This window comes from Thalassophryne amazonica, chromosome 20, assembly GCF_902500255.1.
Source record: "Thalassophryne amazonica chromosome 20, fThaAma1.1, whole genome shotgun sequence".
Lineage (NCBI taxonomy): Eukaryota > Metazoa > Chordata > Actinopteri > Batrachoidiformes > Batrachoididae > Thalassophryne > Thalassophryne amazonica.
This window is the reverse complement of record NC_047122.1, coordinates 19,539,219-19,555,837: the sequence shown is the minus strand read 5'-3', so window position 1 is coordinate 19,555,837 and position 16,619 is coordinate 19,539,219. Positions and strand designations below refer to the sequence as shown.

General features: G+C 40.1%; 1 protein-coding gene across 1 annotated transcript in view; it reads right to left on the bottom strand.

The window, feature by feature from the left end:
- The window catches only part of hsd17b8 (hydroxysteroid (17-beta) dehydrogenase 8), a 28,221-nt gene extending 11,602 nt beyond the window's left edge, over positions 1 to 16,619 (bottom strand). The window contains exons 1-6 of the mRNA XM_034161377.1: positions 16,517 to 16,619; positions 14,970 to 15,172; positions 3,984 to 4,100; positions 3,343 to 3,438; positions 1,936 to 2,021; positions 335 to 419 (exon numbers count right to left, since the gene is read on the bottom strand). Coding sequence (XP_034017268.1) covers positions 335 to 419; positions 1,936 to 2,021; positions 3,343 to 3,438; positions 3,984 to 4,100; positions 14,970 to 15,172; positions 16,517 to 16,565 — 636 coding nt within the window. The 5' untranslated portion in view covers positions 16,566 to 16,619. The remainder of the gene's footprint in view (positions 1 to 334; positions 420 to 1,935; positions 2,022 to 3,342; positions 3,439 to 3,983; positions 4,101 to 14,969; positions 15,173 to 16,516) is intronic.

The window sequence follows — 16,619 nt, the reverse complement described above, 5'->3', positions numbered from 1 at the left end:
CGACACAGAACATGTGACAAGGACGCTGCTGACGCCACATGTCTTCAGAGGAGAATCATCCGAACAGATGAGAGGGACTGTGACTAACAGTTTAATGTCAATGACTTATGGAATTATAGATGGAGGTCTTAAAAATAATCTCTGTAACAAACTGAAGTCTGTTCTTGCGACTGTGTTTTGTCTGAGCTGTTACGCATCACAAAGTTCACAAAATCAGCATACAGACAGCTGACTGATTCTGACTGAACCTCAGAGGACAGTGGACGATGAGGACAGACAGAAGATTTAAACTGAGCAGTAATATTTATTATGTTGTTTGGTTGCATGTTTGTACCTTGCTGATGACCTTTTCAGGTACTTTATCCGTCATTGGGGTGGAGATGAACCCTGGTAGCACGCAGTTACACCGAATCCCAAACCTGGGAAAATGAACAGGAAAAGCAGTTCACTTGTTGAATCATGTTTTAATCTTCTTTATTCCCTTGTGGACATGATCCTGATGGATTTTCTGCCTGCAGCCTGGTCCTGCACCTCGTCTCTACCTGATTCACGTCTTTCTCTTCTTATGTCCTCACTCTGCTCTCTAAGTGCCTCAGAGTCCGGTTTCATAAAGTACTAAACTCTACTAAATTACTTAGTCGACTAAGGTTAGTCACCCAACATTAGCAGTCTAATCTCCATTTCACATTGACGGCTAAACTTGTAGATTAGCCGTTTAATCTCCATTTCACATTGACGGCTAAACTTGTAGGTTAGCCATCTAATCTCCATTTCACATTGATGACTAAACTTGTGGATTAACTGTCTAATCTCAGTTTCACATTGACGGCTAAACTTGTAGATAGCCGTGTAATCGCCGTTTCACACTGATGGCTAAACTTGTAGATTAACCATCTAATTTCTGTTTCACATTGACGGCTAAATTTGTAGATTAGCAGTCTAATGTCCGTTTCACATTGACGGCTAAATTTGTAGATTAGTAGTCTAATCTCCATTTCGCATTGATGGCTAAACTTGTAGATTAGCCATCTAATGTTCGTTGATGATTTTCACGGGCATAAGCGGCCTTGCGAGTGCTGGTGGCAAGAAACACCTCCAATGCTCGAGAGTTTTGTTTACTTCCAGGTTGTTCGTCTGCTACAAACACGGCCGAGTTCGGCACACGAACGTGAGGTGGATGTTGTCGCCGTTAACCTGCTGAAAGGTCCCACAGGCGTAAAACCTCAGTGCAATCAAAACCTGAAGAAAGGTGGGCAGGGCATTGGTCCTCCTCATTTGGTGGTTGATGGCTGGAGCTATCATGTCCATGACAAAGACAATTGTAGGCGGAGGGAAGCGGTATCGCTGCTGAATCTCGGGGCCTGTAAACACCTCCAATGGATTATTCCAGTCTTGGAACACCCGTTCCTGCCGCAAGGCTCTCCTTCCTTCCTGCTCCATCAAGTGGTGGCACACGATAGCTGCCATTTATGAGATAACACACTGAGGTTTTGTCGACTAAAATAAGATTAGCCTCCTCTGTAGCAGGCTAAAAACTTTAGTCAGCCGACCAAGCGCTTTGTGCAATGACTAACCTTAGTAATTGAGTTTAGTCGATTAAAGGGAGTTGATGGTCCAGTGGTTAAGGCGTTGGGCTTGAGACCAGAAGATCCTTGGTTCAAATCCCAGCCTGACTGGATAATCACTAAGGGCCCTTGGGCAAGGTCTTTAATCCCCTATTGCTCCCGGTGTGTAGCAAGCGCCTTGTATGGCAGCACCCTGACATCAAGGTGAATGTGAGGCATTATTTGTAAAGCGCTTAGAGCGTCTGATCCAGATGAAAAAGCGCTATATAAATGCAGTCCATTTGCCATATTTAGTTAAACAAGATTTGACTGCTGTATGAAAGTGGGCCCTGGTCAGCATTTCGAGATGAGTGCAGCCGCCTCCTCTCACCTGCTGAGTTCTTTGGCCGCCGTCCTGGTTAAACCTTCCACTCCAGCTTTAGAGGCAGCGTAATTCGCCTGTCCGATGTTTCCCACCTGCAAACACAAACCACACACACACAACATACAGTTTTTCTAAGTTTTTAGAAAGAGAGAGAAAAAAAAATCCTTTTGGAAAAAGGTGGGAAACAAAGTTGGCACCTGAACTGAGAAACATGAATTATGAGGAGAGGTTCAAAGTTTTATTTTTAACATCTTTACAGAGTAGAAGAGTTCAGGGTGACTCGGTTGAAATGTTTAAAATGAAACACGGGTTTAAGTCGATGGCTCTAAAGTTATTTTCTAACTGTCAGGAAAAACACACATATTAACAGGATATCGACTTAGTGGAAGAGTTTACTAGCACACGATGTTCCCTCACCTGATGTAAATGACAATATATTGAAAAACTGAGTGCTTTTTAAGTGTTTTATTTAATAACACTGATGTACATGATATGTGCTTTTACATACAGTTTGTACAAGTTCTCCTATAAATAAAAACAAATATGAAATAATTATGTGACTTATTGGCCCTTTATATTTTATTTAATTTGTTTGTGGTTGTCACTTAAAAGTTCTACTGTTTTAATTTAAGATTTTAATTTTTTTAATCTCAGAGGGCAGTCTGTTTTGGCTGCACAGACCGTGTGTGTGTATTTTTGGACAAGATAACTCAAACAGCGGGATAGAGTTTCTTCTAAATTGGTGGGAATATTACAACCCCAATTCCAATGAAGTTGGGACATTGTGTAAAATATAAATAAAACAGAATACAATGAATTAGAAATCTTCTTCAACCTATATTCAAATGAATATACCACAAAGACAAGATACTTAATGTTGAAACTGATCAACTTTATTGTTTTTGTGCAAATATTTGCTCATTTTGAAATGGATGTCTGCAACACATTTCAAAAAAGTTGGGACGGGGCAACAAAAGACAGGGAACGTTCATGAATGCTCAAAGAATGTTCAATTGCAAGGAATTTAGGGATTCCATCATCTACAGTCCATAATATAAGTATAAAAAATTGATCAAAAATATTCAAAACCATCATTAAAAAGTATTCAGTAGATTAAAAACAACCTGAAAACAAAACTGCCAGTCTATTCAGCAAAGCTGAGCGCTGTGATTTCTCACAGGCCAAGTTAAACAATATTCACCACTCATGAAATAAAATTCTTCTGAGGTTTTTTTTTAAATTTATTATTATTATTATTACCTTTTTAGTTTTTATTTTGGTTTCTGGGTTGTACTAAAGAGAAGCTCCTCCTTGGAATAAATGATGGAGGATTTTGCTGCCACCCCTCTTACGATTCTGATTAAAATGTGGCCCAAGAGCTTCAGAAAACGTCAAACAAATGTGATGGATCACCTTTCCCACAATGCTGCCCACTGTGATGATGGAGCCTTTGGCTGCTCCACACGACACCAGAGCCTGAGCCACAGCTTGAGTGATCAGAAAGGAACCCTAAGAGACACGCACACACACACACATACACACACACACACATAGAAAAAAGAAAGTTCTGAATATGAGTACAAAGAAAATAATAAATAAAATGAGTTAGATTTGATTCACATATCTGGATTATTTTATTGTCAAAATGATGGGATGGCTTGTTAAAGGAAATAAAAATGTATTTTAAAAAAGTTTCTTTAACTGTTTCTCATGTTGATTCTAATCTGGTGCAGATGGATATGAAAGCCTGTTCAAACTGACTTACTGTCAGAACTTTACATCATTTTGTGTTTTGCACACTTTTGGTTCTGACATTTTTACATCTTGCTCTCTAATTTATTTCTTCTTTTTCTTTTTCCATCCTCTGTAAAGTGCCGTTTAACAAACATCTTGGAAAAAAAATACTAATGTTCAAAGGTGCGTCTTATTTACAGCAAAGCTGCTTCACAGTTTCATTCACAAGCGACAAAACCTTTATGGAAATAATCAGCAAAGATTGTGTGGATATAAACAGCAGGTGGCTCACACAGCCAGAGGCCGAAATGTGATTTTACCTTCAGGTTGACCTGGATAACTTCATCAAAATGTTCCTCATCCAGGTTCAGCAAAAAGTCATCTCGGGTGATGCCTGCAGCGTTCACACACACCGAAGGAGGCTGGAAATACCAACTCTGTGGAGGACAACAACAAAATGTGCAGCATTTCACAGAAATTTATTTTATATACTGTTGCAGATTGTGACTTTAAACTTTAAAGCTGTACAGCCTTTCAAATTTCACAAAACGGACAAAATCTCAAGCATTAAATGTTGGTTTATTTTTTTAAACATGTTGCAAAATTACATTTTAATGAAGAGAACATATTTATCTGGGGAATTCCATAAGAAACATTTTATTTTACTTTTAATGCCATCTTCAAGAGGACGGGCATGTGCCCAAACATGAGGCCTTGAAATTACCGGAAGTTGCCTTTGACCCCACATTTTTTTTTATAATTCCCCCATAGTTTTGATCTGTTTTTAATGAACATGTTCTTTGGTATGTTGTTTTTGCTGTTGTATTTAATCCTCTGTAAGGTTTCTGTGTAACCTTTTGTTTGTCTCATTAAATAAATAAAAAAAAGTCAATGTTGAACACTTCCTGGATCGACACTTCCTGGTTTGACAATAAACAAGATCTTGTGGGATCTCACAGGAATTCAGTGGCAAGTTGAGACTGATACAGGAAGTGCTGAATTTTGAGTCCACAGTGAAACAGGAAATGTCAAATGCTGAACACTTCCTGGCATTCTGTGTAGCTGGGTTGCACTGGACTCTCCTGAAATCTGATTGGACACCCCAGGTGCCACCCAGATGATTGACATGATGTCACAGCACCACACATCTGGTTGAAAAAAGCCATTTTGAAATTGATGACACATATTGACTGCTAGGTCCCTCCTATAGACTAGCTGGTGCTGTGGTCCACTAAAAAGTTGTAATCCACCTTAGTAGAAGAAGAAAAATCTTTGAGCCAGATTTGTACCTGAACACATCATCTGAACTGTGGACTCCTAATGACACCAAAGTTATACTGGTGAGTAAACAGCAGTATTTTATGCCAGAAATGAGATTCAGGTTGTTAAAAGCAGCATTTCTCCTTTAATTTGGGTTGTCTCATTATATAGGTGTTTCTCCGGTGATTTTACATTAACAAAACAAGGACATAGCAGCTGATTGATGCTCTGTTTGCTTATTAAAGATGTAACATGCTGCCTGAGTGTTTCTCAATTGCCTTGAAAGTATTGGAACACTTGGTATTTCACACATTTTAATTTGCTGATGCCATTTCAAATCCCCCCCAAAATTCAAAAATTATCTTCCTTAAACTCAAACTGATAGCAAATCTCTACAACTTGGTATAAATGTAATTAAAAATATAAAATACAGCTTCCTGATGGAGTGGTGTAGAGGAGGATATTCTTAAAAAGAAGACTTGAAAGTTCAGATAATTTGGCCATATTGTGCAGCCCTGCTGTCAACTAGCTGAAAAGTATATGAATTTACATCTACATTAAAAAAAAATTCTTAAAGTAGCAGGGGATTAAGAAGGGTGCAGTTAGGGGCCTGGGGGGGGGCGAAGCCCCCAGAAACTGAAGGTTTTTAGCCATGCTAATGCTCCACAGAAGCATTTACTGAAAAACGTCTGAAGGACCTAATTGACATAGTGAGGACGTGAGACGCAAATAAAGAAAATGCTTAAAATGGCGGGATGTTAACAGAGGCATAGTTGGGGAGTCTGCGGAAAGAAGCCCCCCAGAAGCTGAAGGTTTTTAGCTGTGGTTATGCTGCCCAGAAGCATTTAATGAAAATAAAGTGTGAAGGACCTAAATGAGATGGTGAGGACTTTTTCCAGACATGTAAGACTCAAGTAAAGAAAATGCTTAAAATTGTGGGGGTTTAAAAAATTTTCAATTTATTTTCATTCGTATAGTGCCAAATCACAACAGAGTTGCCTCAAAGCGCTTCACACAGGTAAGGTCTAACCTCACCAACCCCCAGAGCAACAGTGGTAAGGAAAAACTCCCTCTGAGGAAGAAACCTCAAGCAGACCAGACTCAAAGGGGTGACCCTCTGCTTGGGCCATGCTACAAAACATAAATTACAGAACAATTCACGGACGAATATACAAGAAATGCAATTGGCGCAGAGGACAGGAGGATCGCCAACACGAACACAACTCCCATCTCTGGATGGAGCTGCACCTTAAACAGAAAGAAAAAAAACAGAATCAGGCATCAGAAAGACAAGAAATACTTTATAATTTGTCAGCATTAAACAACAAGAAAAACAGAGAAATACTAAGGTGATCGCCGGCCACTAGCCCTAAACTTCACTAAAAGACCCAGAATTTAGGTAAAGTTGAGGCCGCGGCCCGCTCCAATTACTAATAAAATGAATTAAAAGAGTAAAAAGCGTAAAACAAAACTGTACCAGTATGCTAGCCATATGAAAGTCTTAAGTCTGGACTTGAAAGTCTCCACAGAATCTGACTGTTTTATTGACACAGGGAGATCATTCCACAGAACAGGGGCACGATAAGAGAAAGTTCTGTGACCCGCAGTCTTCTTATTCACCCAAGGGACACAAAGTAGTCCTGCACCCTGAGAACGTAAAGCCCGGGCCGGTACATAAGGTTTAATTAGGTCAGCTAGGTAGGAGGGTGACAGTCCATGAATAATTTTATAGGTTAGTAGCAGAACCTTAAAATCTGATCTCACTGGGACAGGAAGCCAGTGAAGGGATGCCAAAATGGGTGTAATGTGGTCGAACTTTCTGCTTCGTGTCAAAGGTCTGGCTGCAGCAATGTGAACCAATTGGAGACCCCTCATGCTAGACTGCGGTAAACCAGAAAACAGAACATTGCAGTAGTCCAATCTAGAAGAGATAAATGCATGGATCAGGGTCTCAGCATCAGCCATGGACAGGATGGGATGAATCTTCGCTATATTTCGCAGGTGGAAGAAAGCAGTCCTAGTAATATTTCTAATGTGGAGGCCAAAGGACAATGAAGAATCAAAAATTACCCCAAGGTTCCTCACTTTGTCAGTGTGATGTATGACACACGAGCCGAGGCTGAGCATTAACTGGTCAAATTGATGCCGATGTCTCACTGGACCAAGAACCATCATTTCAGTCTTATCAGAGTTTAAAAGTAGGAAGTTTCTAGACATCCAACTTCTCATTGCTGCAAGGCAATTTTCTAAGGATTTTATGTGAACGAGATTACCAGCAGTTATTGGCATGTATAACTGAGTATCATCTGCATAGCAGTGAAAGGTAATCCCAAAACGCCGCAATATGTGCCCAAGGGGTGCTATATAAAGGGAGAAAAGCAGGGGGCCTAAGACAGACCCCTGTGGAACCACAAATTTCATGTCACTAAGGTTAGAGGTAGTGTTACTGTACAAAACACAGTGAGAACGACTGGTCAAGTATGACGTCAGCCATGCAAGGGCACTCCCAGTAATCCCAAAATGATTTTCCAGCCTATCAAGTAGAATATGATGATCCACTGTATCAAATGCAGCACTGAGATTTAACAGCAACAGAACCATAGTGGTGTCCGAATCCACTGTAAGCAGAAGATCATTCACCAATTTAGTGAGAGCCATCTCTGTGGAATGATATTTTCTAAAAGCACACTGCAGTGGCTCAAAGAGATTATTCTCAGTAAGATAGTCTACAAGCTGCCATGACACCACGTTTTCCAGAATTTTAGAGAAAAATGATAGATTTGATATCGGCCAATAGTTTGTCAATACACTAGGGTCAAGATTAGGTTTCTTAAGTAATGGTTTAATCACTGCAGATTTGAAACATTTAGGAACAGAACCAGAAGTTAAAGAAAGATAAATAATTTCCAGCACAGTCGGCCCAAGAGTGGGCCACAAGTCCTTAAACAGTTTTGTTGGTATAAGATCAAATAAACAGGTTGTGCGTTTTGTTGACATTACAAGTTTTGTCAGCATGCCTAGTGAGATACTGTCAAATTCTGTAAATCTAGGTAAAACCTCAGTAGTGGCGCCCACATCAATAGCAGGGTGTAATGGCTGGATTAAGGCATGCTGGGATATGTTTAACCTGATGTCTTCTATTTTCTTCCCAAAGTAATCCAGGAAATCTTGTGCTGTAAAAGGAGAGCGAACTACAGGTGGTTGTCCATGCAAAAGTGTTGCCACCGTGTCGAACAAGAACTTTGAGTTATGCTTGTTTTTGTTGATCAAATCAGAGTAGTAAGTCCGCTTTGTAGCCAATAATGCATGCTTATAGTCTAAGATAGCATCACGCCACGCAAGGTGAAATACTTCTAATTTTGAATGACGCCATTTCCGTTCTAGACCTCTTGCTTTATGCTTGAGGTCACGCAGAATAATCATTGAACCAAGGTGACTGTGATTTGGGGGAGCGCTGTTTTAACACAGGTGGTGCAATCATGTCGAGTGTCGTTTTGAGCACTGAGTTTAAACTATCCACAAGTCTGTCTACTGACTGGGTATTTGTCAAATGTGAAGCTAAGGCATCAGGCAGTCTACGAGGGTAGGCTGAAAAGTTCTAAGGCTCACTATGATGCAGTTAATGCATTAACTATCATAGTGAGCCTTAGAACTTTTCAGCCTACTCTCGTAGCTTCGAGTTCAGTCTTAGTTGAGGAGTTGATGCATCTCTGTAAAGATATATAAGGTTGTTGTTCCACTAAACACGGCAGCGAAACTGTAAACTTAATAAGTGAGTCATCAGACACCACTGATGTAAGAGGCATGATGTCAATATTCGTGACAGCAATACCACGTGCGAGAACCGGATCCAGGGTATTTCCACTAATGTGCATCGAATCCTGAATGCATTGCCGAAATCCTAATGCATCCACAATTTCCATAAATGATTTGCAGAGGGGATCAGAAGGCTTATTTATATGAATGTTAAAGTCACCAATGATCAGAATGTTATCTACACTAGTTGACAAGTTAGAGATGAACGCACCAAATTCATCTAAGAATTCAGAATATGGGCCAGGAGGCCTATATACAGTGACAAAGTAATACAACTGATTTTTATTCTTCTGACTTTGGCAATGTGTAATATCCTGAGCAGAGCGGAGAATCAGATGCTCAAATGAGTGATATTTGTAACCCCCAACAGCTAATAAGCTAAACCTAGATTTATAAATAAGAGCAACACCCCCCGCCTTGCTTCGCATCACGAGGGACTTGACTAAATGTATATGGTGGCGGACAGGCCTCATTTAAGGGGAGGACAGCTCTAGGTTTAAGCCAGGTTTCACATAGCCCAATCATATCAATCAATCAATCAATCAATTTTTTTTTATATAGCGCCAAATCACAACAAACAGTTGCCCCAAGGCGCTTTATATTGTAAGGCAAGGCCATACAATAATTATGTAAAACCCCAACGGTCAAAACGACCCCCTGTGAGCAAGCACTTGGCTACAGTGGGAAGGAAAAACTCCCTTTTAACAGGAAGAAACCTCCAGCAGAACCAGGCGAAGGGGGGCTAGTCTTCTGCTGGGACTGGTTGGGGCTGAGGGAGAGAACCAGGAAAAAGACATGCTGTGGAGGGGAGCAGAGATCGATCACTAATAATTAAATGCAGAGTGGTGCATACAGAGCAAAAAGAGAAAGAAACAGTGCATCATGGGAACCCCCCAGCAGTCTAAGTCTATAGCAGCATAACTAAGGGATGGTTCAGGGTCACCTGATCCAGCCCTAACTATAAGCTTTAGCAAAAAGGAAAGTTTTAAGCCTAATCTTAAAAGTAGAGAGGGTGTCTGTCTCCCTGATCTGAATTGGGAGCTGGTTCCAGAGGAGAGGAGCCTGAAAGCTGAAGGCTCTGCCTCCCATTCTACTCTTACAAACCCTAGGAACTACAAGTAAGCCTGCAGTCTGAGAGCGAAGCGCTCTATTGGGGTGATATGGTACTACGAGGTCCCTAAGATAAGATGGGACCTGATTATTCAAAACCTTATAAGTAAGAAGAAGAATTTTAAATTCTATTCTAGAATTAACAGGAAGCCAATGAAGAGAGGCCAATATGGGTGAGATATGCTCTCTCCTTCTAGTCCCCGTTAGTACTCTAGCTGCAGCATTTTGAATTAACTGAAGGCTTTTCAGGGAACTTTTAGGACAACCTGATAATAATGAATTACAATAGTCCAGCCTAGAGGAAATAAATGCATGAATTAGTTTTTCAGCATCACTCTGAGACAAGACCTTTCTAATTTTAGAGATATTGCGTAAATGCAAAAAAGCAGTCCTACATATTTGTTTAATATGCACTTTGAATGACATATCCTGATAAAAAATGACTCCAAGATTTCTCACAGTATTACTAGAGGTCAGGGTAATGCCATCCAGAGTAAGGATCTGGTTAGACACCATGTTTCTAAGATTTGTGGGGCCAAGTACAATAACTTCAGTTTTATCTGAGTTTAAAAGCAGGAAATTAGAGGTCATCCATGTCTTTATGTCTGTAAGACAATCCTGCAGTTTAGCTAATTGGTGTGTCCTCTGGCTTCATGGATAGATAAAGCTGGGTATCATCTGCGTAACAATGAAAATTTAAGCAATACCGTCTAATAATACTGCCTAAGGGAAGCATGTATAAAGTGAATAAAATTGGTCCTAGCACAGAACCTTGTGGAACTCCATAATTAACCTTAGTCTGTGAAGAAGATTCCCCATTTACATGAACAAATTGTAATCTATTAGATAAATATGATTCAAACCACCGCAGCGCAGTGCCTTTAATACCTATGGCATGCTCTAATCTCTAATAAAATTTTATGGTCAACAGTATCAAAAGCAGCACTGAGGTCTAACAGAACAAGCACAGAGATGAGTCCACTGTCTGAGGCCATAAGATCATTTGTAACCTTCACTAATGCTGTTTCTGTACTATGATGAATTCTAAAACCTGACTGAAACTCTTCAAATAGACCATTCCTCTGCAGATGATCAGTTAGCTGTTTTACAACTACCCTTTCAAGAATTTTTGAGAGAAAAGGAAGGTTGGAGATTGGCCTATAATTAGCTAAGATAGCTGGGTCAAGTGATGGCTTTTTAAGTAATGGTTTAATTACTGCCACCTTAAAAGCCTGTGGTACATAGCCAACTAACAAAGATAGATTGATCATATTTAAGATCGAAGCATTAAATAATGGTAGGGTTTCCTTGAGCAGCCTGGTAGGAATGGGGTGTAATAGACATGTTGATGGTTTGGATGAAGTAACTAATGAAAATAACTCAGACAGAACAATCGGAGAGAAAGAGTCTAACCAAATACCGGCATCACTGAAAGCAGCCAAAGATAACGATACGTCTTTGGGATGGTTATGAGTAATTTTTTCTCTAATAGTTAAAATTTTATTAGCAAAGAAAGTCATGAAGTCATTACTAGTTAAAGTTAATGGAATACTCAGCTCAATAGAGCTCTGACTCTTTGTCAGCCTGGCTACAGTGCTGAAAAGAAACCTGGGGTTGTTCTTATTTTCTTCAATTAGTGATGAGTAGAAAGATGTCCTAGCTTTACGGAGGGCTTTTTTATAGAGCAACAGACTCTTTTTCCAGGCTAAATGAAGATCTTCTAAATTAGTGAGACGCCATTTCCTCTCCAACTTACGGGTTATCTGCTTTAAGCTGCAAGTTTGTGAGTTATACCACGGAGTCAGGCACTTCTGATTTAAAGCTCTCTTTTTCAGAGGAGCTACAGCATCCAAAGTTGTCTTCAATGAGGATGTAAAAATATTGACGAGATACTCTATCTCACTTACAGAGTTTAGGTAGCTACTCTGCACTGTGTTGGTATATGGCATTAGAGAACATAAAGAAGGACTCATATCCTTAAACCTAGTTACAGCGCTTTCTGAAAGACTTCTAGTGTAATGAAACTTATTCCCCACTGCTGGGTAGTCCATCAGAGTAAATGTAAATGTTATTAAGAAATGATCAGACAGAAGGGAGTTTTCAGGGAATACTGTTAAGTCTTCTATTTCCATACCATAAGTCAGAACAAGATCTAAGATATGATTAAAGTGGTGGGTGGACTCGTTTACTTTTTGAGCAAAGCCAATAGAGTCTAATAATAGATTAAATGCAGTGTTGAGGCTGTCATTCTCAGCATCTGTGTGGATGTTAAAATCGCCCACTATAATTATCTTATCTGAGCTAAGCACTAAGTCAGACAAAAGGTCTGAAAATTCACAGAGAAACTCACAGTAACGACCAGGTGTACGATAGATAATAACAAATAAAACTGGTTTTTGGGACTTCCAATTTGGATGGACAAGACTAAGAGTCAAGCTTTCAAATGAATTAAAGCTCTGTCTGGGTTTTTGATTAATTAATAAGCTGGAATGGAAGATTGCTGCTAATCCTCCGCCTTGGCCCGTGCTACGAGCGTTCTGACAGTTAGTGTGACTCGGGGGTGTTGACTCATTTAAACTAACATATTCATCCTGCTGTAACCAGGTTTCTGTAAGGCAGAATAAATCAATATGTTGATCAATTATTATATCATTTACCAACAGGGACTTAGAAGAGAGAGACCTAATGTTTAATAGACCACATTTAACTGTTTTAGTCTGTGGTGCAGTTGAAGGTGCTATATTATTTTTTCTTTTTGAATTTTTATGCTTAAATAGATTGTTACTGGTTATTGGTGGTCTGGGAGCAGGCACCGTCTCTATGGGGATGGGGTAATGAGGGGATGGCAGGGGGAGAGAAGCTGCAGAGAGGTGTGTAAGACTACAACTCTGCTTCCTGGTCCCAACCCTGGATAGTCACGGTTTGGAGGATTTAAGAAAATTGGCCAGATTTCTAGAAATGAGAGCTGCTCCATCCAAAGTGGGATGGATGCCGTCTCTCCTAACAAGACCAGGTTTTCCCCAAAAGCTTTGTCAATTATCTATGAAGCCCACCTCATTTTTTGGACACCACTCAGACAGCCAGCAATTCAAGGAGAACATGCGGCTAAACATGTCACTCCCGGTCCGATTGGGGAGGGGCCCAGAGAAAACTACAGAGTCCGACATTGTTTTTGCAAAGTTACACACCGATTCAATGTTAATTTTAGTGACCTCCGATTGGCGTAACCGGGTGTCATTACCGCCGACGTGAATTACAATCTTACCAAATTTACGCTTAGCCTTAGCCAGCAGTTTCAAATTTCCTTCAATGTCGCCTGCTCTGGCCCCCGGAAGACAATTGACTATGGTTACTGGTGTCGCTAACTTCACATTTCTCAAAACAGAGTCGCCAATAACCAGAGTTTGATCCTCGGCGGGTGTGTCGCCGAGTGGGGAAAAACGGTTAGAAATGTGAACAGGTTGGCGGTGTACACGGGGCTTCTGTTTAGAACTACGCTTCCTCCTCACAGTCACCCAGTCGGCCTTCTTTCCCAGCTGCTCGGGATCTGCCAGAGGGAAACTAACGGCGGCTAAGCTACCTTGGCAAGGTACATATCTTTCTGGCAAGGTCACAAGTCCTCTCTATGTCCATTTTTTCTGAGTGCTTCATACTGATATCATTGGTGCCAACATGAATAACTATGTGACTATATCTCATGTCATGTTCCCTCATCTGTCTTCCCTTCTGCAGCGTCAGCACCCTAAGATGAGATGCAATGTCTGGAGCTCTGGCCCCAGGAATACATTTAACATCAGCCGGCGTCTGTAACCTGACTTTGCGGGTGATAGAATCCCCTATCACTAAATTCCGGTGTTTCGGCCTGGAGACAGGAGTGGAAGTCACTCTTGGGCTCAGAGAATTCACATCTGGCAAATCCAAGGGGGAGAACAGATTCACAGTTCGCACTGGCGAGTGTGATCGGGGTGCCACAACTGGGCACCAAGCCCTACGGGGCTTCCTCCGCCTAGCCACAGTCTGAAAGCCGTCCTCCACAGCCGGCGTTTCTAAGCTGATGCTAATGGGCTCGCTAGCCGGCCCAACACTAACCTCATCTGGAGTGCCCGTAACATCTAACTCCACTGCGCTAAGAAGCTGCTCTAACTTACGGACACAGCTCTCTAAGAGAGCCACCCTATCTTCCAACATCACGCAGGATTTACGGAGGGTGTAAAGTATAATAAGTAGTGTACTTTGTGCACTAAGAAATTCAAAAATGTAGCCAAGCAAACATGAGCTAACCAATAATGGATAAGCTAACCACTCCTAAGGCTCACACAGATGCAGATAAATTAATTAAAATTCACAGCAGTTACACTGAAAAACTAACAGAAGTATTAAACAGGTAAAAAAAAGCAGCAGCTATAAAATACACTAAACAGTTAATTAACTGACAGGAGTGTAAAAAAATGAAATGAAAAAATGATGCGAAGGGTCAGAAATAGCTAACGCAAGCTAACTGCTAGCGAAAATGCTAGCCGCTCCTAAGATTTTACACAGGAGTAAAAATTACTTAAAATTCACAGCAGTTCAACTGAAAAACGAACAGAAGTATTAAACGGGTAGAAAATAAACAGCTATAAAAAGTAATAATGGAGAGGGGAGGTGTCGACCTAGCTAGCGAAAGCTAACCGCTAGCGAAAGCTAACTGCTAGTGAATGCTAACCGCTAGCAATTCACAACAGGACTGTTGTTAAATAATGTTCAGAGTAGATACAATTAATAACCAGAAGAGTGCTAAACAGAAATAAAAGAAGCGTATACAACCGTGTGAAGTTCAGAGTGGCGTCACAGCAACAAACAATCCGTTAAAAGGGCCGCAGTTGGGGGGAGGGGGAGCAAAGTCCCCCAGAAGCTGCAGATTTTTAGCCATGCTAATGCTCTCCAGAAGCATTTACTGAAAAAAAAGTCTGAAGGACCTAAATGGCATGGTAAGATGCTGAAGAGCTTCGCTCGTTCATGTCCGCGACATATACATATTAAATAAAATTATAGCAGTGCCAAAGAAAATTCTCTTCATGACTTAACTCTTGACAATTTGAAGAGCCGCACAACTTTAATGATGCAGAGTCTGGTAACACCTGTATATTTGTAATCACTCTCTTTATACTGTCTTTGGATGACACATCCACTGCAGCTGCCATGTGACATTGTCCTCTGATGGCATGTGACAGGCTTCCTAGCGTCTCATTGGCCGAGTCCTCGCTGATGTCAGCAACCACAACAGAGGCGCCCTCAGAGGCAAAGCGTTGACACACTGCTCTCCCAATCCCGCTGCCTCCTCCTGAGTGTGTGTGTGTGTGTGTGTGTGTGTATGGGGGGGACAAACAAACAAACATGTAAATTTTATAGAGCCCAAGTGACTCAGTTATTATTACTGTCCAATCAACAATTCCAAACACAAAGAGATTCCATTTAAAATGTTACAAAACAGAAACAGCAGCAAATCCTCATTTTTGAGAAAAATGGATCAGCACATTTTTGTTTGGTAAATAATCTAAAACATGGCAGTGTGCTCTGAAAACTGCATATTTTAATACCCCTTTGAATGTTAAAGGATCCATTTAGAGTGAAGAAGAAAGGATCAGCTCCACCATACAATTTAATTTTATAACATTGGGAAAAATGTATAATGACATACAGGGAAAGGACACTTCTGTTTGACTTCATGAAAACATTGATTCTTTTGTTGACATCTAAAGGAGTGACCTGACAAACTGACAAATATGTTTACCAGGTGTCTAAGGAGAGATATGCCCTGTTTATGTGACATGTATGTCCAGCAATTCAAATGAGACTAAACATAGTGCGTTGATCATATGTTTATGGAAATGGAATGTGTTGTGTACCAAAACCATGTAATTAGCTTTTAAAGATATTTATATATTTTATTGTTGTGTTTTTATGTTTTATTTATAATTTATTTATATTTTATTTTATTTTAGACCAATATGTTTCCCCTGTAATATACTGACCCCTAGTAGATATACATTTCAATAGCGTTTACTACTATTATAAAAAAAAAAGATCCATTTAAATTATTTGTTATTGTAAATTTCATCTAAATCAGGTGTCGAACTAATTCCAGGAAGACCCAAGAGGTGTTGGTGGCAGTTTGACACGTGTGAGCTAAATTATTGGATTATATATTGGATTATATATTTGGATTTTTGGCTATTTGAGGCTAAATGTATGCGTGACTGTGGAAAATCTGCGAAAGGATCTTTTTTTTTCTTAATTTTCTGTCTTCTAATCAACTATATAATTAATGATAAAAAATAATCGAAATCAAAAATAACCACTAACTTGTATTAATGGCATCTTTAGCCAAGTTTTAAGAAAGTATCTAACACCACAATGTGTGTATTTCGGTGGGCGCCGTTTGAGATTGTGAGTAACAAAACATTTGACTATTTAAATCTTCACTTACATTCATTTATAAAACGAATTATTCTGGATGAATGTTGCTAAAAGCTAATGAGCTAAACCACCGTTGACGCACTGCAAAATTGATTTCAACCAAACACTGAAATTCACGACACAATTACAGCTTTAAACATAAACTACTTACGTCTGGTTGTGCAGCTCTATGTGTGTATCTTACAAGTTAAAAACTTATTAAACTCACCAGTAACTAGCGCCAGCCTCGATATGAGTCTGCTGCTGGAGGCCGCCATGATTGTTGTTGTAGTTCTTTATACATCCCACTAGATGGTGCTAAAAGACCTACT